This window comes from Pelodiscus sinensis, chromosome 5 (assembly GCF_049634645.1).
Source record: "Pelodiscus sinensis isolate JC-2024 chromosome 5, ASM4963464v1, whole genome shotgun sequence".
NCBI lineage: Eukaryota > Metazoa > Chordata > Testudines > Trionychidae > Pelodiscus > Pelodiscus sinensis.
Window position 1 is genome coordinate 66,160,921 of NC_134715.1, and position 25,000 is coordinate 66,185,920.

Genomic DNA, 25,000 nt, shown 5'->3' on the forward strand with positions numbered 1-25,000 from the left:
CACATTCCACACAGGCGTAAGCCTTGGCAACGGCCTTTCTGGCACAAGTCCTGATTCAGGACATCAGCAGAGCAGATTCATGGTTCTCAGTTCACACCTTCACGACCCATTACACCCTCCCCCAGCAGTCCCAGGATGATGCAGTGTTTGGCAGAGCTACAGTGCACTCAGCAATGAGTTGAAGTCCGACCCTTCCACTGTACAAACTGCTGAGTCACATATCGGAATGCACACGAGCAATCACTTGAAGAAGAAAGAATGGTTACTTACCTTTGTAACTATTGTTCTTCAAGGTGTGTTGCTCATGTCTGTTACAGACCCTTCCACCTCCCCTGTTAGAAGAAGGAACTGAAGTGGAGGTTGGCAGGGGTACATATGTGACTCTGGGAGGTGTCACCACAGAAGGCGCCAGAGCTGACCCACCAGATACCACTAGAGAAAAGTCTTCTGACGATCATGAACGTGGTACACGCACATATTGGAATAGACATGAGCAATGCATCTTGAAGAACCACAGTTATGAAAGGTCTAAGTAACCGTTCTTTCTGCTTGTTTTCTGTCAAGTGCATGTAGTGAAGAGAAAAGAGGTGATTGTGAAAATAAAATTTCAGAATAATACACAGGATGAAATCTGGTTGCAGTCTGATGACATTCATTGTACTTGCATGTTACGCTAAATACTTTATAAATCTAAGTGATTTTTCAACCTATTTTTTCCTTCTCTTAATTATAGAAAGCGCTAGAAAGAAGCAGGAAGGTATTGTTGGTAGTTCCAGAGTCTGTTTTGCCCAACATACCCCATCACTTCCAGCAGAAAGTCCCCGGCCTTTGAAACTTAGAAGCATTCTTGATATGAGCCCTTTCACCGTGACAGATCACACACCAATGGAAATAGTGGTGGATATTTTCCGCAAGCTGGGTCTGAGGCAGTGCCTTGTAACACACAATGGGTGAGTACAGATCAGAAATACTGTTAATTTGGTCAAATGTAATACTGGAGACTAGTGTAATATGCCGACAACTTAAATTGAATTCCGATGTGATTCAGGCCTATCACATTTAACGACCTCATTGCAATCTGACCTCAGCAATGGAGAGCCTGTAGTTGAGCCAGAATTTGAACTTTTGTGGTCAATTTTAGTTGCTAATAAGAAATGCCACTTAAAAAGCTGTACCTCACTGAAACTGTTCCAGCAGGAATAGCCTTGAAACAACGAATTCTGTCTGAATGCCGTATTGTGACAGATCACCATTAGGAACTTAAATTGCATGCAAATACAAGGGGAAAGCTCATTTAATCTCTCTCTCTCTCCCTCTGCTCCCCTTTCTCTGTGCCCCTTTTCTGACATTGTCCATTTGCAGCCAGTCAAAAATGGACTGTGTAGAGCAAAATCACATGGGGAAAAAATCAGTTTTATTTTTACCTCTCTACAGCCTTATTTTTTTGTTTTGAAATAACAGATATAAAATTCAGGACAATGGGATGTTTTCTTTATTCTCACTGGTTTCCTCATGAGGCAGGGGGTAGGAGTATCTGGTTTACCGCATTAGCGGCTTTGTAATGAGCTACAGCATCTTTCTTCTCTTGTGAGCCAATAAGTAAAAAAGTAATTCTCCATTTCCATCCATGTAAAATTATCTATACTCTATTTCCATACACTCTCTAAATTCAAATCCATTGTGCTTTGTTTTAAAGAAAATACAGAATGGCTATAAGATTTTTTTTGCAGGTTTTAAAGCCCAGAAAGGAAGCATTATGATAATCTAGGATGACCTCCTGCATAACACAGCCTATGGAACATTGGCCAGGCCCAGGGCTTCCTTGGATTAGAGCTGATCTCTCTGGCTCTGGAAACCAGGGCAGTACCCATAAGCCATCAAAGATCTGGGCACAGCCCTCTTCACTATAGTTCTTTCTCTTCTCCACGCCCCCAGCATGTGTCTACATTGAAATTAGATGAGCCAGCTGACTGGCTATGGGGCTGTTTGATTTCAGTGTAGCCATTCATATTCTGACTGCAATCTAAGCTCTGGGACACTCCCATCTCAGAGGGTCCTAGGGTCTGAGCTCCATCCTGAATACTAGTTAGGGTTGCTAGGTGTCCAGTTTTCAACCGGAACACCTGGTCGAAAAGGGACCCTGGCAGTTCCAGTTGGTGCTACTAACCAGGCCATTAAAAGTCTGATTGACAGCACAGCAGAGGCCCGCAATTAAGGCAGACTCCCTACCTGCCATGGTTCTGCATGGCTCCCAGAAGTGGCCACCCAGGTCCCTGTAGCTCCACACTGTCACCACTCTGCAGCTCTCATTGGCTATGAATTGTAACCAATGGGAGCTGAGGGGGAGGCACCTTTGGGTGTGAGAGCAGTGCATGCACAGAGAGACCTTTTGCCCCCATGGGGCCGCAGGGGTTTTGTGTCTGCTTCCTAGCCATAGTATGTGCTATCGGGACCCTGAATTCCAATACCTTACCCCAAGCCAAAATCCCCTTCTGTACCCAAAACTCCTCATCTCTAGCCCCATCCCAGGGTCCATCCTCAGCCGCAGTCCTTGCACCCCAGCCTAATGTCTCCTTCTGCACCTCTGACCCCACCCTAGAGCCTGCATCCCCGCACAGAACCTTTCCCCGTCCCAGAGTCCTCTCCTGCACCCTGAACCCATCATTTCTGGCTCCAGCCCAGAGCCCACACCCTCTGCCAGATCCCTCAGCCCCCTCGTAGATCCCAACCCCCAGCGTGGAGCTCGCTCCTGCAACCCAAACTCCTCATCCCTAGAGCCCCTGCTGCATGCCAATCCACTGTCCTATCCTGATAAGAGAGTGAGGGTGGGGGACATAAGAACAGCCATAGTGGGTCAGACCAAAGGTCCATCTAGCTTAGTATCCTGTCTCCCAACAGTGGCCAATATCAGATGCCCCACAGGGAGGGATCACAGCAGATAATCTTCACATGATTCCTTCCCTGTCACCCACCTCTAGAGAAACAGAGGCTAGGGACACTATTCCTACCCATCCTGGCTAATAGCCATTGTTGGACCTAACCTTCATGAATTTTGAACTCTCTTAAAGTCCTAGCCTTCACCGCATCCTCTGGAGTTCTACAGGTTAACTGTGTGCTGAGTGAAGAAAAACTTCCCTTTGTTTGTTTTAAATCTGCTGACTATTAATTTCATTTGATGACCTCTACTGTATTTCTTATATAGGCAGTCCCCGAGTTACGCGGATCTGACTTATGTCGGATCCGCAGTTACGAACGGGGCTTTTCTCGCCCCGGAGGACGGGAGCGGCGGGACGCCCAGATGCGCCGCGGTCCGCCGCCCCCGCCTTCCGGGGCGAGAAAAGCTGGTCCCCGTCTCCTTGGTCTGCAGGGAGACGGGGAGCAAAGCCTTGGAGCACGCCCGCAGCGGGACAGCCCGGGCGCGCTTGAGCTGTCCCCCTGCGGGCTTGCTCTGTGGCTTTGCTCCCCGTCTCCTGACCAGCAGACCAGGGAGATGGGGAGCAAAGCCTCGGAGCACGCCCGCAGTGGGACAGCCGCAGCGCGCCTGGGCTGTCCTGCTGCGGGCATGCTCCAAGGCTTTGCTCCCCGTCTCCCTGGTCTGCTGGGGGGGGGAGGGTGCAGCTAGTGCCCCCCCCCCCCCCAGCAGACCAGGCTTTTCTTGCCTACCCCTGGGGTAGAGCAGCTGGGGGCTGCCGGGTTGGTCCCGCAGCACCACTCCGGACCAACCCGGCAGCACCCCAGCTGCTCTGCCCCAGGCGTCCTGATTCAGCCGCTGCTGGTCAGTTTCAGCAGCGGCTGAATCAGGATGCCTGGGGCAGAGCAGTTGGGGTGCTGCTGGGTTGCTCCAGTAGCGCCGAGGAACTGCGCTACTGGAGCAACCCAGCAGCACCCCAGCTGCTCTGCCCCAGGCGTCCCCAAGTCAGCCGCTGCTGAAACTGACCAATGGCTGACTACAGGAAGCCCGATGCAGAGTTGCTCTGCCCCAGGCTTCCTGGAATCAACCGCTGATCAGTTTCAGCAGCAGCTGACTTGGGGACGCCTGGAGTTCTTAAGTTGAATCTGTATGTGAGTCAGAACTGGCGTCCAGATTCAGCCGCGGTTGAAACTGATCAGTTTCAGCAGCGGCTGACGCCAGTTCCGACTTACATACAGATTCAACGTAAGAACAAACCCTACAGTCCCTATCTTGTACGTAACCCGGGGACTGCCTGTATTGTGAGAATAAATAAATAACTGTTCCTTATTTACTTTTTCCACACCGGTCATGATTTTATAGACCTCTGTCATATCCCCCCTTAGTCTCCTCTTTTCTAAGCTGAAATGTCCAAGTCTTTTTAATCTCTCTTCATATGTGGCCCATTCCAAATCCTTAATCATTTTTGTTGCCCTTTGCTGAACCTTTGAAGCATACGATGGAGGGAGGCAGGAAGAAGCAAGTAAGGTATGGGAGCTTAGAGGAGTTGGGGCAGGGCAGGGGCATTCAGTTTTATGTGATTAGAAAGTTGGAAACACTAGCCCCAGTGCCTACATTACAATTAACCCAAGTCCTTAGAATGGGTAACCATGGGGTTTTCATTACAGCATTGACATATCAGGCATTAATAGACACATTTTTAAAATTTTCTTTCTGTTGGTATCCCCAGTTTTGCACATACAGTTAATTCAATTGACCTTCAAGAGACTGAATGTACTGAGTACTTTGCTTTCACATATATTCAGTGAGAAATGTAATTAAATGCATCAGTCTTTGATAAAGTTGTCATACTTTCTTTTTAGCATACATTTACAAGACACCCAAGAAGAGGAACATTCCTTAATAATTTTATGTTGTTTAGCATGAATGACTATGGGAGGATAAAGTGGAGAACTAAAATACCTGAGTGGAAGGTTTCTTTATTTGTTTTGTTATTGTCAAATGAGCTGCTGCTATAAATTAAAGAATAGCAAATTTATGTTTTAAATTGCATTGTTCAGATGATACCATCGTGAAAGCATGATTAAAATGCATTTGCTTTAAATTTGTTCATTAACACATGCATGTGCTGAAAGAATAGTGGGAATTTTTCTGAAATTTAAATAGTAAATTTTTCTACTTGAGGACAAGGGACTCATACTCTATCAATTTTACGTCAGTGTATGTGTCTAATTACATTTCTGGAGCTCAATTTGGGGAAGGAAATCTGCAATACTAGTATTTCTCTAAGGAATATTTGTGTTGAGCTGTTCAGTACTATAAGTAGTTTATACTGCAGTTTAAAACTCAAATACCTAATAATTGCTTTGGAATAATAAATTATAAAGAAAGGTTAACCATACAAAATTAATATAAAAGCCTATTGTGAATTTTAAACAGTTGCTTTCAGCATAAATTTAGTAGAAAATGTAGATTACTTCATTAATCAGTTGTGCTGTAACAACAATTTTTGTTCTCCTGCTTCAGTTTATAAATGTGTTACTTTGTGAGCTCAGTATTTACCTCTGGTCAAATTTTAAACCTTGTTTGTGATGTTATGGGTAATGGGAGTAAGCAAACTGCCAGGTAGATAGAAAGGATGAAAGTAATCTAAATTATGGCAAAAGAAATACATGTAACGGAATCTGTAAATCAAATATGCTCTCAAAAGACAGATAGTATCAGAGGGGTAGCCGTGTTAGTCTGAATCTGCAAAAGCGGCGAGGAGTCCTGTGGCACCTTATAGACTAACTGAAGTGTAGGAGCATAAGCTTTCGTGGGCAAAGACCCACTTCGTCAGATGCAACAAAACAAAAGACAGATAATCTCCCATTTATTAAAATGAGTTTGTGCAACAATAATAGCTTGGACTAGAAAGCTTGTGTTAATTGATAGTTGTGGTAAGAAATTAAGGAGCATTGGAAAGTACATAGAAAGAAGGTTTAACTTATTAATTAACACTAACGTGTTGATTCAGTCGAGTCAATCCTGATTTAAAAACTGATATGAGTGCAATTAGGCTCAGCACAGCCTGGGCTACCACTCAGAATGATTTAGCTGTAAAGGTAGCTTCATACACAGTTTCTTTGACTTCCTAAAATCCGTAATTTGATTTTAGTCATCTGCATCTAACGAGGCAGGCTAAAATTTCAGCTTCTGATTTTTATGTGAACTCAGAAGTAATTTCTGAAAGAAACAAGTTAAATAATCAACATTTAAGGTTAAAGATGCATTTTTGTGCCATGTAGAAAACAAATTATTAATCTGTGAAAAGGTACTGCTTGTCAAATCACTCTTCATTTAACTACTTCATTATTAGCATTCTTGCAGTCCTCTTTTTTTTTTTTTTTCATTTTATTCTATTCTAAACCTCTCATTATGATTGGAACTTTTTTTTATTTGATTCACACAGTTATTAGCATAACATGATCTGTTTCAGGATTGTCTTGGGGATCATCACAAAGAAGAACATATTAGAACATCTCGAGCAACTAAAGCAGCACGTCGAACCCTTGGTGATTAGATATATCAGATCTCCTAATTAGACATGTTAGAAGTCAGGAAGCATGAAACTTGTGAACTGTTCAGTGTTCTCTTACCGTAACATCAGCTGAACAACAAAAATCTTCCTGTGCAACAAATATGATAATTTGAATTAAAGCGTTTATAATGTAAAATATTTGTAAAAACTGAGCTGTATAGGCATACTGCTAAAAATTTGCTGTTAATCACAACATTAAAAAAAAGTTATAGAGATCAGTTATCAGAAACTCTGATGGTCTTAGAAGGATGACAGATTATTATATTATGCCAGATGGGGAAAGGCCCAGCTAGGAGAAACTTTCCTTTTCCTTTATTTAATTTATTGCTTGATTGATAGCATATATTAATGTTCTTTTGAATTAAAACTAAGATTTGCCTGATCTTTGGCAGCTTCCGATAATTGCTGACCAATGAGTTGAGCTTTCTGACAACCAAACCAGAATATAATTTGTACTTAATGTGGCATTAGACCCTTCCTCTGCTATGCCCCATGTATCTGCATGCTTCTAAAAACCAGTCCTTTATTTGTTGTGATGCACTATATGTTCTCCTATCATCTATAGCAATCAGTGTCCCTTCATAAGATGTCTAGTTATGTCCTAAGCTGCAGAATAGCTTGTTAATATTTTTACTAGTGGCTTCATAACTTAGATAAAGCGTATCATTAAGATGTTGTGATCTAACGTTAGTTGTAACTTAGAAATTATCTTAATTTGGATGTTACTCTGCAATTGTTGCATCTCTACTAAACCTGCCCTCCAAATGTAGCTGCTTATGTGCAAAACATGTTATGTTCACATTTTATTTTATTTCACAAGTATTTCATGCCTCCTTTAAAATACAAACAAAAAGCACTAACAAGATTAACAAGATTAGCAGCTCATTCTTTCTGCTTTCTGCTTCTCTTGTGATATTATCCTTTAAGGCAGCTTTACTTTTTTGATATAACACACGGTTATATTCTTAACAGCTATTAAGATCTTTTCATAAAAGCACAACATGAAATTTTAAAATGTATATAGTCTTTTAAAATTGGTTATTTATTGGCTTACTTTTTAAGGTTCTAAACTTGAAAACACAGCTACTGATTATATTGCTTTAATTCTACACTTAAATATATGTGCTCTTATGAAGATACCAAACTAAGCCAATATGTTAGACTGGTATGATCCTCTAAATGTAATGTATATAAAAAAAGTTTGATTTAATGTTAAGGCTTGGGGCCATCAAGCAATTTGTGACTTCTGGTGGCTAGATTGGAGCATATTTTCCTTTCAAAATGGGATCAATATCACTTTTTATTCATACCTCCTTTGTTCTTTGTCCTTTGTTACTTTTTTGTTGGCATACCTTAATCAAAATTTCATTTTGTAGAAACAAACAAAAATTAAATATAAATGGGCTTGGACTCTGCTTGCATAATTGCATCTAATGAAAAATGGATTATAGTTTAGTGACCATCCTATTTGGTGCCTCCACGCTGCTCTCTTTTAACAAAATGATGGTTACTTGATATTTTTATTAATAAAATGTTTTTATTTAAACAAGAAAATCAGCCTATTTGCTCTATTCCTGTCAACAAAAAGGACTTGGCTACAGATTTAGTTCTGTTTCTTTTTTCTAGTAGAATAATAGCCATTTTCTATTTATCCTTTTCAGGCGCCTCCTTGGCATTATAACAAAAAAAGATATCCTCCGTCATATGGCCCAGACGGCAAACCAAGATCCCGCATCAATAATGTTCAACTGAAGCCCATAGCTGAGGAGAGAGAGGAAACAGAAGAGGAGGTTCATTTGTTGAACAGTACAACACTTTAGCCTGAAGGAGTCTTCTGTGGTTGGAATTAAGAGCTGGATTTTTGCATAGCCGTGCAGTTGGAATTTAAAAGTTGGTCTGGGGGAGCACGGAGAGGCGGGAGTTCCTCACTGTAACATGGAGAGTGTGAGCCTCTGCTATCCTGCACTGGATGCGTTCCATGATGACAGATCTGCCATGATAGTGCAGTGCGAAAGCTGGGTCAGAAGACAGAATTCTCAAAGCCCTGTGCTAACATTGACAAGATGCATTGTTAGTCCCTGTTTCCAGAGGGATCACTTGAATTGAGCCATTTTTTGAGGATTGCAAGGTCTTTCCCTTTTTACCATTGAAAACTGTTGTGTTAATTCATGAAATATATAATTAGTACTCATCACCTTTCTACATTCCAGAAGAGCTTTTATTTCTCTCTCTCTCTCTCCTGAGCTGTAACAAAGGCTCTTTAAAATTGGTGTGCCCTTCTGAAGCAGTAGTTTCTCATATTGAGATGTACTGTGACTTACTAAGGTTTGATCACAAGAAGGGAGTTTTTCTTGTGCCATTAAACATGTAGTTCGTACATCATGAAAAGCTTGAGGCGGCAGTCTGAATCTGCTTCAGCAAAAGCAGATTGAACAGGTAATACCTTGTGTGAAGCATGTGTGAAATTTTGCAGCCTTAGGTGCTGTGATTTCAGAAAAATTTAAAAATAGATTAAACTTGAGTTTCTAGGAAAATGCTTTTCCTGCAGAATATATCAATAATGTGACCTGGTCTTATGCAATTTTTGTATTATTGAAGACACTGACATATACCAATGTTGTGCAGTATAAGGAAAGTACTGCTACTCTGATAACTAAGAACAGGATCAATTCTGTATAGGTGTATCTGATGGTAATTGCATGCGGAAACACTGGACATATTTTTTACATTAAATTAAAATCAATCATCTTTAGTTTTCCTTTACCACAAAAAGATGTTCCACTGCTGACACTGAAGAAAGAAATGTAATTCATAACTTGCACTAAATGTATATTTTTTCTTGAAATTTACCATTCTTTATTTATATTTTTATGGATTAAAATATATTAAATACAAATCAGTTAATATCTTACATAATTAATTCAACCTTTAATTTGATTTTTATAGAGTAATTCAAAATCCTCTACATACAGTGGAGGATGGGGAAGAAGTTTACAACTAGATGAAGGGTTTAAACAAGAAATTATTTCTTTATTATCCAACATGGGTATAATAGCATTTGTAACCTCACCTTTCACTGCCATAACTTTGAGGTGTCCATTTGTTCATTATTATGAAACTGTAAAACTACAAATACTTCTTAAATACTGCAGGGTTTTAGAAATAATTAATTGTGAGACCTGTTGTGACTGACTTGTGTTTAAGAATCTAGAAATACACTGGCTGAAAGTTTGAATGAAATGTAGCTTCTTAGAAAATGAAACACAAACTTACTTGAAAGATTGAGTAGGTTTTAAACTTCAGCAGCAACATACACTTTAGCAGGCAGACAGATTCAGAACATTTTTTTTCTTTTCAGAAAGCCTGTTGTAATTATTAGCTGAACATATTCATTTATCAGGTTTTAAAAAAATCACACACAAAGAAAAGGCAACATCCCAAGAACGTATTGTCCCAAAAAAAGAAAACGATAGAATAGAGAAGGGGCAGTTTAAAATACTCTGGTGTGCATGTTACATTCATGTCATTGTACATTCAGTAATTTTATAATTTGGAATTGGACATAGTGACCTCCTAACATTATTCCTCAAACTATGAAATATACCAGGTTTAAAAAAAAAATCAATCACTCTTAGCTACTTTTAGCATTTGTAATCCTGAAGGTTCTGATTCAGCAAAGCACTACATGCCTGCTTACTTTTAGCATGACATCAGTCTTGAGGGAATTCTGCAATTTTACTATGGCTCCAAATGTAACAGGTGAAGAATTCTCCCACAGTTAGAGTAATCTCAGTGAAGCTAATGGGACTAGTAGCATTCTTAAAAGTAATGCATGTGTTTACATGCTTCTCTCAATCAGGACTATTTATAAAACTGTAATGATTGTTTAAATTCTGTTGTCTTGTCCCAGTAGAAAACAGAAGAGTTTTCTACAGAGCCTGTGCTACTCATGGTCAGCCCCCTTTTGAAGGTTGGTTTGGAACTAAAGCAGGGAATCAAGATACTATTAAAAGTGCAGTTTTGCAACTAAATTAACTTTAATTTTTTAACTGAAGTAATATAATGGGCCAAATGATGCCATATTACAGCGATCCAACCATTACATAAATTGGAAGCAGCGTAATTGTTTTTTGGAGCTAGTTCTAATTTCAATTGATCTGAGTGCAGAATTTGGCTTGTCTGTAGAAGTCAGTTCAGGAGGTTACTGGTAATGCTGCCTTTCATCATCCAGCTAAAGCTTGTTGGTCTTTCTTATAGTGAAACAATATAAACATGCTTTTCTTTAAAAAAAATATATATTTTCTAATCACTTTGAAACCCCACTCCTACCCCTGCTGTTCTTTGCCATAAGGCACATCAGTGTGTGTATTTTATAAATTCATATCTAGTTCTACTTTGAAACTGCATGAAGTGAAAAAATACAATTCAGGCCCTTGTTGTGTAACTCCAAGTGCAACATTTATATTGTGCTGATTTCATACCCCTCTGTTCACTGTTTTTACTTGCTATGCTTTCCTCATTGATATTTGACATTATCTAGTCATCGTACATTAGAAATTCTGATACGGATTAAGCGTGCCTGTACTGTTCAACAAAAAAGGTTTGTTCTCTAATGTAAAATTTCCCAACGCCTTATTACAATTAACTGATTTGAGCAGATGGGGTAAGGGTGTCAGCATCTTTTTGTTTTTAACTGTTTAGTTACTGGTTCATGAAGAATGCATAGTTTGTTAATCTGTGATGTTGCCTAGAGCTGTATTTAATATTGATCTTAATGTTTTTATTTATAATCGTGTGGTAGAGTTGCGTATCATTACAGTAAACTGATTACTGCGATGATTCAATCATAAATATATTAAACATTTCTGTATGACCATTTTTTGTTGGACTTTTAATTCATGTACTGTCAAATACTCACTTGGCTTTTCCCTGATGAAATTTACATACGTATCTTGGGCATCTCTTTGCATCAAAGGAAAATTAGCGGCAAGCAATTTTTACCTTAAAAAATTCTACAGAATTTCATCTGAGTTTGTGGCAGTTTTGCAGTTGCAATTCTATGGTGGTAGATATTTTTTGAAAAATTTAATTTTAAAAATGTTTTGCTTTAAAGCAGTGGAACATTTTAGTTCCTAATTGTTGCTTTACTATGCAACCATCTAATTTTAACTGTTGGCTTATAGCCACAATTCTGTATTTACCTAAAGTTTCAATACTTCACTTTTAAACCACTTTAGTTACAGTAATTTTGTGGTAGAAACTGAAGCCATCTACTATTCATCCAAACCAACTATTACTTTCCAATTGAACTGCAATTCAACTTTACTGGTGTTTCATATTGCTTGAGAGCAAACCTTTTGTCAGTACATTGGACAGTAAACTTCTTGGGCTATTAATGAATTTTACCATAAATCAGTAAAATCTATAGTAAGGCCCACTCCTTCAAGGACATATTTTACACAGTGTAATCCCACTCAAGTATGTAAAGTTAACATCTGAGTGCACATTTTTCCAGAACTTCAACCTTTCTGAAAAATCAGCCAGAGTCTGCCTTTTTACATTTGCTGTGTGTGCACAAAATGAACAGTTGAGGCCATGAACACTGCATATGCATGAATATTTAAAATTGATTCTGTTGACAAGTGACCATAAAATTGATGTTTCATCTTAATGCTTAGCAATTTCTGTATCTTATTTGTTCACTTTTAAGAAAGAGGCAGTTTACATTTCCTAGTGCACAAATCTCATCTTGCAATCTGAAAATTTGAGCTGCTTATGCTGACTTGTGCATTATAAGTAACTTTCTAATTAGAGATTACCTTTTGTTAGATCATTTGAAAATGGCAATACAGGTGCTGAGTTGAGAGAATTCTCTAAAGCTAATTTTCTAATGGGCTTTGGGAAGCTGTGGCTGCTTAATAAAATTCTGCTGGGGCTTCAGCATTGACAGCAGCAGCGTGTTTGAAGTAGTTTACTAGTAAACCTGTGCCCTATTGATTCACGCATTATGTCTTTAAAAATTTTCAGCTTACTCATAAATAATGGAATCCTACCATATAAGCATAAGGCTACGTCTACACTGTAGGCTTTTTGTGCAAGAACTGTTTTACACAAGAGTTCTTGCACAAGAGTACGTCCACACTACCATGTGCTTTGCATCCATGGCAGTGAGGACACTGTCTTGTGCAATAAAGCTCTGATGGCCATTTTAGCCATAGGGTTTTTTTTGCACAAGAAACCCCTATTGTCCATCCACACTGTCTTCTTGTGTAAGAGCTCTTGCAGAAGAGGGCTTATTCCTTGTGGGGGGAGGAATAACTCTTGTGCAAGAAGCCCTCTGTTCCCACACCTTACTGTTCTTATGCAAAAAGCCTGCAGTGTAGATGTAGCCTTAGTCTATAAGATGAGGTGAAAGTTAGTTCTAATTACATCTGTGCTGGTCTGGTGTTTCTTTTATATCCAATTTCAAGGAAGAGAATCACCTTTCAATTACATTGTGGTTACAACAGTGTATGTGCTGTTAGATGAGATGCTTGGAGTGGGTGGAACTACATGTTTCACAGCAGAAACAAATGGACATGGGGCCCAAGTATTTTCAAGAAAAAAAAAGATTCTCATGTTAACATTGCATAACTCCCTTTTTCTCCCTGGGTTATTTGGAACTAGGTCAGACTCACACTTGTGCCTGGGCGCCTGATGTTTTTAACATAAAAGGAGATCCTGAGTACCCCAGGGGTGATGTTGCTTAGTTGGGGATTCCCTATCCAGTCCCTTGCTCCTAAAGAATATACAGTGGCAGTGCCTGCACCTAGCTGGCCCTATACACACTTACCAGTGTGCCTTGGAGCCTCTAGGAATAAAATTATTCCAGCAATAGTCTGAATCTAACTCCAAGAAAACAATCATCACTAATATATATATATCTATATCTATATATCTAATTATCACCTTAAAGAAACAAGGTTAACAGATTTAAAGTGAAAAATCAATTAAAGTACACAAACTTATCTAGCATTTATATTGCCACCATTTATCCCATCCCAGATGCTTGTGTGGGTGCCCTTGAAGGTCTGTAACTGGAGTGGAGACAGCACTGTGCAGGTTCGGTATGTGTTCGTCCAAGCTGAGCAGCTAGCTGTAAAATCCCCCGTGACTGCCACATGCCTCACCAGATTCCAGCAGCTCTGGTGCCCTCGGCAGATCATTGCTTCTTTTGACAGAGTTAGTGTCCAGGCAACACTTTAGCAAAGAGCCCAGTTACTTGGTTGCCTCCGGTGCAGGTTTATGTAGGCCCCTCTCAGCCACAGGCACAGCCCCAGTCTCTCCCCTCTAGGGACAATCAAAAGCTCCTGAACCAGCCTGCTAGATCCAAGCCCTGGCAGGCTCTCAGTCAGGCTCTAGCTGCAACCTACAGCTCCCGGCTTTAAAATAAATAAATTTAAAAAAAAAGTTCCCCACCAGCAGCCTAGCTCCTTTCTCCAAAATAGATTCTAGCCTAACCCTCTTTCCATGCCTAGAAGACCCACCATTCTGACCCCTTCTCCCCCCCAGGCTGATAGGGGTTGTAGTCTCTGCAGCTAGATTGCAGCACAAAGGATCCTCTCCCCTCCCCCCCCCCCAAAAAAAAACCCCACACAGCCAGCAGCCCCTTTAATAAGGGGACTACAATTGTAAAAATGTTAGTGTTGGTTCTCAACTATCACTAATTGAATCAGCCATTTCAACCAATCCTATTATACGTACTCTATGCATGGGCCTCTCTGACTTTCTGCTCTTGCCCACACTCCTACTGCTAAAATGAGTTTCTTAAGAGGAGTTGGTGAGTTCTGCACTGTCACCAGAATGTGGGCCAGGTATACAGCAGGTATAGCTCTACACAGGTCAACAACCCCTCCCACATTCTGCTGTACATTCACTAGAAAGAATGGCTTCCTGAATTATGCTCCACTCTGGAGGGGCAGAAGCAGCATGAACAGCAAACATGTAGTACCATGGCAAATCCCTAACAGCGGTTCCAGGAGTTGTTTCCTGAAACCTCCACCAGCTCAAAGCACATGAAACTAGGCATCTATCACAACACAGGAGAATGTGAAGACACAGAAAGAGGAAGGGCCTGGGTCTTTGAAGAATACACAGTGTTTTCTGTGTAAGGCTATGCAGTAAGTAGTGCAACTGTCCATTTATACTGGAATCCTACATTGACTGAAAAAATCTATATGCACTAACTTGGAGCAGCCATTCCTCCTTGGACTGTATAACACTACTACTGAGTGCATAAACCCTGCTCCCCTACTGATGGCAGTAGTAAATGAATACCAAGAGTGGCAGAAAAATGTGTTACAAGATGTAGATACGTTTCATGGACGGTCACAAAACAATCAACAATGTTTTGTAAGAAAGTTTCAGCATTGTTATGTGATGGAAGACAAGCCCATGTTATTATGAGAGGTGCAAAATGCCATCATTTACTGGCCAAGTCAGGTTGGATAGTTACCTTTTGCCCCCCCCGTAGCATAGCTCAGGTTTGAGTCAAGTTTAGGAATTAGTATTCTACCCCTAGTATAATTAGAAAACACTGTTTTCTGGTGCTATAAAAAGGAACCTAGTCTAGTTTATTTTTAAAAAGTTTTATTTACTACACGCAAACATTACTTTATATTACTAATGAAAACACCTATATCCATTTAACAAAATCAAGTTTTGCAGCACTAATACTTGAAACTTTAAGCCCTCTTTGGATCATGCTGCTAGTTGGTCCACATTCTCGTCACTTCTTTTAGCTAAATGCGATTCAACAATCTCAGCAAAGAGGTTCCTCCTCAACAGGTTATATGCGAGAGATAACAGCTGACCAACGACCTTGTGGAAATACTACAAACAATAGAATGAAAAGTAGGTGAGCAGAGCTTGGCAGACAGAATACCCTTCCCCTCCATTAAAAGTTAACAACTTGGTCGTACACCATAAGAGAAATCCTGATTTCCAGCATGACTGTAGTTAGCTGGATGTCCATTTGTTAGGGATGTGGCCAATTAAGTTTCCCATTAAGTTTGCTTATAGCCACTAGTCCTGGTTCAGTGTTGTGCTGGGATTTAGCTCTATTTCACCCTTAAGTGTCCTTTAACATCCCACTAAGCAGTTGGAGGTGTTGGTAATGCTGCTAGACAATGTTGACCTCCCACGGACCTGAGCCATTTTGAGGGTGCTGGATGAGAGACGTTCAACCCACAGTATTTGTCCATCCAGTTGTAACTTTAAAGGAGGTATTCAAGTTTGTACTTACCAGCACCTATTTTGTTTCAGCTACATTAAGCATAGAGGTTTTCCTTTGGCAAGAATAAGCAATTCAACAGTCGCACTGGCAAACTACAGTCATGTTAAATGAATGTGTAACCAGTGACTTTATATACTGCCAAGTCATACATGCTACATTTGCTAAGTTAGTGGTATTGAGCAGACAGTGCTCTTTCAAACAACTGTAAACACCATTACACAACTACAAAAGAAAGAGCCCACAAATACACACACAGACCTGTGGGCCTATTGTATGTTTGTTCTGTAACAGCTACCAAAAATGTCTACTTGCTTTTAGCAAGAATAAAGCCACACAAGTCCAGTTCTACCCTCAAAACACAACATGTACATGTCTGCTGAATGATGACTATTTTAATACTTACATGTGACCCATAGCAAAAGAGGTCCATTCCCAGTTCATAGCCCATTCCGTAGTCACATTCGTCATTAGCAAATTGAACAAAAGTCATCATTTCCTGAATGGGTGCAAAGGCTTTCAGTCTCTGCTCATCGCTAGGAGCATCCACAATGGCCTTACAAATTCTTTTAAGATTAGCTGTAATGGAAGGGGGGGGGGGGGGGGGGGGAGAGAATTTACTTTTCTACTATTTAAAATGTGAATTCACATTCATTACATATGAATTAGGTATGTACCCACTTCAGCTATAGAAAGCAGTGATCTTTTTTGCTCAAACAGCACAATGAATCCTAGAATACAGGTTCAGAGGAAAACGTCTATTCTTTTGGAGTTGTGGGTGGAAACAGTTGAGAAATGACTCTGGATCGGGGTACTTGCAGTGTTTCTCTAACTTCTGAGAATAACTGAAGTCACTGCCTCCTGAAGATTTTGTATACGTGTTAAGTTACATCTGGTTATCAAAAGAATCTTATGGCACTTAAACCACTCATCTTAGAGGAAAAATTAAATAGTCTCCACAACAATACATTTATAATTCAATCATCTTGTTTCAGGCCAGTTCAGTGCTTCACTGCACTCTGGTTTTCATCCAATTAAAGGATTCAAACCAAAATTACATATTCAAGTATTATGATAGTGAAAGATCAGCTGTTTGCGGTCCACCACAGTATAAATGCAATCCATATTTTGGATCAGCCAAAAGAAATGTTTCAGTGTAACAACTAAAAGAAGGAGGATATGAACAAGAATGCTTTTATTTAAAAAAATTACCATTGGTTTCAGGGAGCTCTCTGTACCCAACATCATTTTTATCTACAGGCACAACCAGACCTGCTCCATGAAATGTTTTAGTCACTACCTGAATAAGAGAAAAAAAGATTTGATAAAACCCAATGATAAAAGCTATACAAGACACCAACTTGCTTTTTACCACTAGGGGTAATGTGCCCATGATTTACCAAGATATAACAAATTAACTTTGCGTCTAGGAGACTGAATTTGTAACAGTGGTCACCCTTGCCATCAAGTCTAATTACAACTTCTTCAACATTTTACTTCTAAACTCTACAGTGATGGAACAATCTAGTTGGTAGATGCAGGGGGATCTTACAATCACCGGGGGTACATCTAAACTACATTCTATTTTCAGGAAAAACCTTTCCCAAAACACCCATACACAAACAAAAAAAAGTAAACCTCATTTAAGGAAGAGCAGTTTTTTCAAAAAAGGGTTTTTTTTCCCCCCAAAAAATCGCGTCCAAACTACTTCCGCTTTTGACAGTGAGATGGGAAGAAGATATGCAAATTCTTCAGATTTGCATATCCTCTTTCAAAAATAGAACGTAGTCTAGACATAGCCTGATTGTAGGCAATACTATCTAAATGCATTCAACAGTTTATTCCTTTTGACAGGTTATACTGACAAGCTACTGTGTGACTGTTATCTGCTTATGGGCATTTGCAGTTTTGTAAAAAGAAGAGTGACCATCAGGCTCACCGTGTTTATATAAGGCACTATATGATTTTTTTAAAGGTTTCCCCCCCCCCCCCCAGTATCTCAGTTTGTTACTCCAGTTTCCTGACTATGCACCTTAGTTCTTGAATCTATTAGCGGAGGACGGGGTGTGTCAAGAGAAAAAAAAAAGTTGATAATGCTCAGTCTATCAAACTTAGCATTTATTAGATTCCCATTAAAAACCTTTTGTTCAATACTGTGTTCTCAAAGAGAAACATCAGATCATAAATAGAGAGTCATAGAATCATAGGGCTGGAAGAGACCTCGGGAAGTCGAGTCGAGTCTCCTGCCCAAAGCAAGACAAATCCCAACTAAATTATCCCAGTCAGGGCTTTGTCAAGCTGAGACTAAAAAGCCTCTAGGGATGGAGATTCCACCACCTCCCTAGGTAACTCATTCCAGTACTTCACCATCCTCCTAGTGAAGCAGTTTTTCCTAATATCCAACTGTAACTTAATGCTATTTCAAAAGGTTTAACAAGTTCTTTAAAGTAATACTAACCCTTTTGTACCCCTAAAAATATTACTCATTCAGTTTGCCCCTTTTTGCTGTAGCTGTGGGCGAGTATTAGTTACCCCTCCATCACCATGTACAAACCTCCTGCACTCCCTAGTCTTTTCAGTCTGCTCTTTAGCAGAATTTGGAACTTGCAGTCTATTACACTGCAAGCAACAAGCCAGGCTTTTTAAATGAACACAATTCCAGATTTGCATGGCCATACCATAGTAACTCAATCTAAATAGTCAGAGTCCATGTGCAATGTTCCTCATTTGGTGAGCCTCCATTGCTAGTGTCTTGTGTACTTGAAGCGTCTCCAAATTATACTACCCTCTTGGTCCAAAAATTGACCCACTGATTTTTAGCTTATTTCTAACTTGAATCTATACCTAATTTCTGCTCCAAATATCCTTAAGGAAACTGAGTTTTCCAATTATTCACAGCAAGTTTGCATCTCAAAAATAGGTTTAAGAGTTTCCTTGTTGGAAAATTCATCAGATTATCCCTTCCCCCATACAAATAGCAAGACACTATCCAGCAAAAAGTTCTCTATTCATGTTAGTAGCTTATCAGTGGCCTACCGAACATACACACATTAAACTGCATTCCTGTACTTAAGTAGTTCTACACTTTTTCCCTTTGTGCAACCTTCAGTAAATGCCTCTTAGAAGTTAGTTTATTTTTAAAAAGGGTAAGTTTAATTGTACTATGAGAACTTACACATGAAGGTGCTGGTGACTGTTAAAGCAGCAGTCATGCCTGCTGACGGGGAGGCGGAGCAAAGAAGGTGTTGCAATTCAACAGGGCCCAGCAGCAGCAGCTAGAACCCCAGTCCCTTTAAGTCACTGCCAGAGCACGAGAAACACTAAGGACAGGGGGAGGAGGGGCAGAAAGAGAGAGAATGCCAACTCCTAGGTAGTACTGAGGGCCAGCTGCTCTCAGCCCCACCCCTTCTGGGAACACTGAGCTGGTCCCCTTGGCTCTACAGGCAGATGCTGCTCACAAGAAGGAAAAAACAGCTAGTTTTCCAAAACACTATGAGTTGATTAGTTTTTAAGAAAATAAATCAGAGTGGGCAGTTCAGTTCTTTGGCTCACTTGGATGTCTGCTGCCATCTAGACCTCACCATAACTCTTCCTCGAGTTCATGGATATTTGCACAGGGAATCTGGATTTTTTTTTGGTGGGGGGGGGGGGAAGGAGAGAGGAGGGAAGGCATGTTTTGAAATATATAACAGGCTGCCTTACATTTGGGCTGGAGCCCCTTGGGCTAAATCATCCCTGGTTAGAACATTAGTAGAGCCTTGCACGGCTACAAAAACTTTGTATCTGCATCCAAGCCATAAATATGGTCCATGGATATAAAGTGGATATCTGCAGATGTGTGGCTTTAGAGATGAGACTCGTCTGATTCCAAATTTTAAAAGGCAGCAAGTAGTATGGGTGTGATCGAGAGAAGTACCTGAGACTTCCAGAGTCAACAGGTAGTGTGATGCTCAAGGAACAGAAGCCTGAAAATCCCTGTTGCTGGCTGAAGAAGCAGCTGCAAAAGAGCAAGACTGGCTCCTGCAGAGACATTGAACTATGAGCCAGCTCAAGGAAACAGGAGTGGAAAGCCCCTTAACTAAGGGAAGAACTACACTGGAGTTTTGGTTTGAAGGGCCAGTCTGTACTAAAGAACTGAAGAAAAACCATTCCCCACCTGAGATCTGGAAGGGGGTGCTTAAGAGACAGTTAGCAGCCACTACGATACAGAGAGGTTTCCCGCAACACTAAAGGATGTACCATTTCATATGAGAAGTTGCCATCTAGAGTTGCCCATCTACAATTAAATCACTATATTAGGACTCAGTGAGCCAACCAACCCTATAGGCCTGCTAGCTCTCTAAAATAAAAGTATACCAAACCACCATTTTATAATAGTGGTTATTGACATCATATGATGTCCACAAGATGATGTTTATCTGGTGGACTATGTGTAATATTAGAAGTAGGCTGACTGTTTCTTGTCCTGTGAAAAACTGCAGCCAACAGACTCCACTTTTCAGGCATAGGAATGACCAAGAGGAGCAGCTCTTCACACTTTTAGACAGACAATCTCACCCCTTAGTCAGTGCTCTGGAGACTGCTGCATCTAAACTTCTTAGCTCTCTGTCCTGTTCAGCCAAAGAGAAATACCTTAGTAACTTTTCTACCCTGCTGGGGGGAGGGAGGGAGGTGGAGAAGAGAGAGAATAGAGAAGAAGGCACCATACTTTCTTATCTCTTTGTTTCATCTTCATGGTTTTCTGTTCCAGCGAATAACCCAGTTCTTTTGCTGTTCTTGTAAGGCTTTCATCTATGTCTTTCAAAATAGAACTTCTGTTTTTATCTGTCACTTTCTTAAGCTTTTCAGACAAAAACAATCTGAAACAAAGACAGACTCATTACACAGCTGATATCTTTTTTCAGAAACTTAAACAATCTAATACTCTCCCCCCCCCCACCACACACACAGATCTCAATCAAAAAGGCATATGTTTATATCGATTTCATACTAGAGATAACATTGAGTGCTTGACTACACTTAGCATTTCCTAATTTGAAACTAAATAATTATGGTTACTTGTGTAGCCTTGTGCACATGTATTATGATGTAGTCTTCAGTTATATGCTCACAATATTTCTACAGGACTTGTCCCATAAGGTGCACAGGGGACAAAGAATACCTATCAACTGAAGCAGCTGTTACTTTTACTGTAATAATTCAATGAGTGGTTTCATGACTTGTTATACACCAAACACAAAGATTTGTTAATTTTCTTTTGGTCTTTAGTGCTGGATCAAAATGCCACTCAAGCCATTTTTATTTGCTCACAACACCTCTGGGAGAGAAAACTTAGGGTCTCTTGCCTGGAGTTATGTAGTGAATCACTGACAGACATGATTAGCAATTTGGAGCTCCTGGCTCATTCCTCCTACCACACTGACTTGCTGCCAGAGTAATACCCTATCAACAGCTCCCACAGACAACTAGGGATGTGACCAACTGGTCAACTATCCAATAAGCAAATGCTTATTGGATAGTCACGTAGACTAGTGGCTTCTGCCCCTTGCTGTCTTTATCAGAAGGGGGAAGGAGTTAAGCATAGGGGGTACTTCAAAGCGGCAGCACCATGTAGAGTCTGGGGCCAGACCCCAAGCTCCATGCAATGCTGCTGCTTCGATACACTGTACAGCCTGGGGACAGCTGGGCAGAATTTCAATGCAGCAGCAACACATGAAGCCCAAGATCAGCTGGGGACTCCCCTGCTGACCCTGCATTCCATGCAGCGCTGCCACTTTGAAACGCTGCGTGCAGCCTAGCACTGGGCTCCCCGTGGTGTTTTTCCACAGTTGCAGCACCACAGAGCCCAGGGTCAGCGGGGGAGTGTCCCCAGCTGACCTCGGGCTGCACGTGGTGCTGCTGCTTTGAAACTCCGTGGGAAGAACAGGGCCAGCAGGGGACTGCCCCACTGGCCCCCATTCTCCTGGCAGCGCTTTTGCCTTTGAAGTGTGGCAACAGCCCTAGCGCTGTTGCTACATTTCAAAGGAGAAGGTGCCCTATCAACTAATTGGGGACACCCCAGCTGGCCCCAAGCCATACAGTGTTTCCAAGCGGCAGCATTGCATGGAGCCCAGGGTCTGGTCCCAGGCTCCATACGGTGCTGCCGCTTTGAAGTACCTTTCTGCTTCACATCCTGCCCCTCCTTCTGATAGAGGCAACAAGGGGGAGAAGCCACTAGTCTACTTAACTATCCAATAAGCATTTGCTTATTGGATAGCTGACCAGTCATTCACAATCCTAGTTGTCCATGGGAGCTGTTGATAGTTGTTTTAGTCAATTACTCAAAATTTAACATCCCTACTGACAACTCTTGCAGTTGCATGTGCTTCTGAAAATGAGGCTCTAAGTATCCCAGGCTGATTATCCAGAATATGAGGAACACACAGCTGGTGTGTCAACTGACCAAAAGTGTCATTTAAGTAGCCTACTTATGATATCAAGTTGGTGGCAGGGGCAAGGACCAACTGGATTTTCTTGTAGTCAGTTAACCTGCCTTAGCCAAAGGGTGGCCCATTTTGTTCCTTCTGGAAACTGAGCCCATTGCAGGAGAGAGGAAAGATGGAGAAGTGGAAGGAGCCTCTGGAGTGTGCAATCTCCCCTCCCTCCCCCCATATCCCAAAGCCAAGGTCCCCATTCCTTCCCTCCCATCAAATCAGTGTCCTTCATCATTCCCTTCTGCACCACATGCTAGAGGTTGTGTCCTCTTTCTCCCTCCATGCACTCCCCTTCCACTGCCATTTTTATTTTTCTTTATCTGACAGACAAGCCATTCAGTGTGTCCACATTTTATAACTTACTTGGCAGGAAAGGCAGGCTGAGATGGGGCTCTTTTGACATTTTCCAGAATAATGGAGGCTATTGACTGTTCCGCCTCCTAGCTCCCCCCCACTGCCCCGCCCCTCCAATACCAATTAAGTTGCAGAAATCTGAAGAACATTCCATGACAGGTAACAGCCAACATGGATTCGTAAAGAACAAATCATGTCAAACCAATCTGATATTCTATCATCTTGTGGATAAAGGAGAAGCAGTGGACATGGTATACCTAGACTTTAGTAAGGCATTGGATACGCTCTTGCATATCTTCTTATAAAAAAATTAGGCAAATACAACTTAGATGGGGCTACTATAAGGTGAGTTCATAGCTGACTAGATAACCATTCTCAGAGAGGAGTTATTAATGGTTCATGCTAGAAGGGCATAACAAGTGGGATTCTGCAGGGGTCTGTTTTGGGACCAGTTCTATACCATATCTTCATCAATGATTTAGATGATAGCAGAGAGCACACTTAAGTCTGCTACCAAGTTGGGAGGGGTTGCAATTGCTTTGGAGGACAGAGTCATAATTCAAAATGATCAGGAAAAACTGGAGAAGTGGTCTGAGGGAAATAGGATGAAGTTTAATAAGGACAAATGCACAGTCCTCCACATAGGAAGGAACAATTAGTTTCACACATACAAAATGGGAAGTGACTGTCTAGAAAGGAGTACTGCAAAAAGAGATCGAGGGGTCATAGTGGTCCACAAGGTAAATAAGAGTCAACAGTATGACACTGGCAAAAAAAAAAAAAAAACCAAAACAAACACTTGTTAATGAATCCCAGAATAATGAGTGTTACAAGCAAGACAGGGAAGTCATTCTTCCATCCTACTCTATACTGATTAGGCCTCAGTTGGAGTACTGCATCCAGTTCTGGGCACCACAGTTCAAGAAAGATGGAGAAACTGGAGAAGGTCCAGAGAAGAGCAACCAAAATGATTAAAGGTCTAGAAAACATGAGCTACAATGCAAGGCTGAAGGAATTGGGCCTGTTTCATTTGGAAAGGAGAAGACTGAAAAGGGACATGATAATAGTTTTCAGGTAACTAAAAGTGTGTCACAGGGTAGAGGGGAAAATTGTCCTCAATGGCCTCTGATAGCACAAAGAAGCAATGGTCTTAAATTGCAGCAAGGAGGTTTAGGTTGGACATTAGGAAAAGCTTCCCTTCAGGGTGGTTAAATACTGGATTAAATTGCCTAGGGAGGTTGTAGAATCTCCATCACTGGAGATATTTAAGAGCAGGTTAGACAGACATTCATCAGGGATGATATAGAGCAGGTCCGGGAAATAGTTTTTGTAGGGAGCAACTTCACCAATGTTGGTAGTGGTCGAAGGCCTTAGGTGGAAGGGGTAGGGCCTTGGGCTTAAGGGGCAGTACTCTCTAGGCACTGTGCACGGGGAAAGGTGGGGAGAAGGGGGTAGACTTCATGTGGTTCCCCATGGTTTGGGGGAACACAGGAGGTCTCTCTCCCTGTCATCCACCCAGAGGGAACTGCCAGCCATTTTGAACTTGAAAGTTGAACAGCTGTGCGACCCAGTGGGGGAGAAAACGTTGAATACTCTGCCACTCCCAAATCCTGGTTGACCTGGGGCAGGAGCACAGCAGGGCATGTTGCGGACTGGATCAGGCCCACCCCGATATAGACTGTTTGGTCCTGCCATGAGTGCAGGGGACTGAACGTGATACTCTTGCGGTCCCTTCCAGTTCTAGTGTTCTTCATACCTAAAACATTCTCTCATGTTTAGAATTGATCAGATGTCAGCTTCTTGAATGCCACTACAGATACAAGCCATTAAGCTCACTTTTACTAAGCCAACACAACTCTTTTCCCTCTTCCTGAAGCCCTTTGCCTCCTCCTCTGTACATGTTCTAACTTCAATTATCCTGTGTGCTGAATAAGGCACAGTTTGGGGGTTTTGAGAGGGAGGGAAAGAAAATGCAAAAATGCCTTTAGTTTTTGCAGGTAGCTTCCTTTAAAAGGAAATGAAGTGCAAGTTCTATCATCACCCATCGCCACCAGGGTTTGAACCATGGATCTTCAAAACTAAACAGATTTCTACCACTTGAGATGTAGGATTTCATTAGCTGACATCAGGAGCAGGATATTTTCAGTCAATGATAATAAAGCAGTGGGTTATTTTTGCACAAGTAGCTTCATTTAAAATAAATCATATGGTCATGGATACCTCCCCCCCCAAAAAAAAGAGACAGGAAACTGAGAGACAATACATGTAAAAATGGATAGAATTTGGGCCTGCCATAGTAGAGAACAGGATTTTAGTCTCAGACTATGTACAGTGAAGTGAAGTGTAAATTTTTTATATTAAGTTGCAACAGATGAAGAGTTAATGAGTCTAGTCTTCACGCAATCCTGGTT

The 25,000-nt window shown here is 41.1% G+C and overlaps 2 protein-coding genes across 7 annotated transcripts in view; one reads left to right on the top strand and one right to left on the bottom strand.

Annotated features, from left to right (window-relative positions):
- The window catches only part of CLCN3 (chloride voltage-gated channel 3), an 83,454-nt gene extending 72,087 nt beyond the window's left edge, over positions 1-11,367 (top strand). For 3 of the 5 annotated variants that reach the window (XM_014574866.3, XM_075931137.1, XM_075931135.1), the window contains exons 12-14: positions 734-950; positions 6,390-6,465; positions 8,153-11,367. In XM_014574866.3, the coding sequence (XP_014430352.1) occupies positions 734-950; positions 6,390-6,465; positions 8,153-8,311 (452 nt within the window). In that variant the 3' untranslated portion in view covers positions 8,312-11,367. The remainder of the gene's footprint in view (positions 1-733; positions 951-6,389; positions 6,466-8,152) is intronic. The other 2 variants (XM_075931136.1, XM_006111677.4) reach the window with 1 other exon arrangement.
- Positions 11,368-15,102: 3,735 nt separating this feature from the next.
- The window catches only part of HPF1 (histone PARylation factor 1), a 29,497-nt gene continuing 19,599 nt past the window's right edge, over positions 15,103-25,000 (bottom strand). For both annotated transcript variants that reach the window (XM_006111675.3, XM_075930196.1), the window contains exons 5-8: positions 20,471-20,621; positions 16,975-17,062; positions 16,169-16,341; positions 15,103-15,362 (exon numbers count right to left, since the gene is read on the bottom strand). In XM_006111675.3, coding sequence (XP_006111737.1) covers positions 15,231-15,362; positions 16,169-16,341; positions 16,975-17,062; positions 20,471-20,621 — 544 coding nt within the window. In that variant the 3' untranslated portion in view covers positions 15,103-15,230. The remainder of the gene's footprint in view (positions 15,363-16,168; positions 16,342-16,974; positions 17,063-20,470; positions 20,622-25,000) is intronic.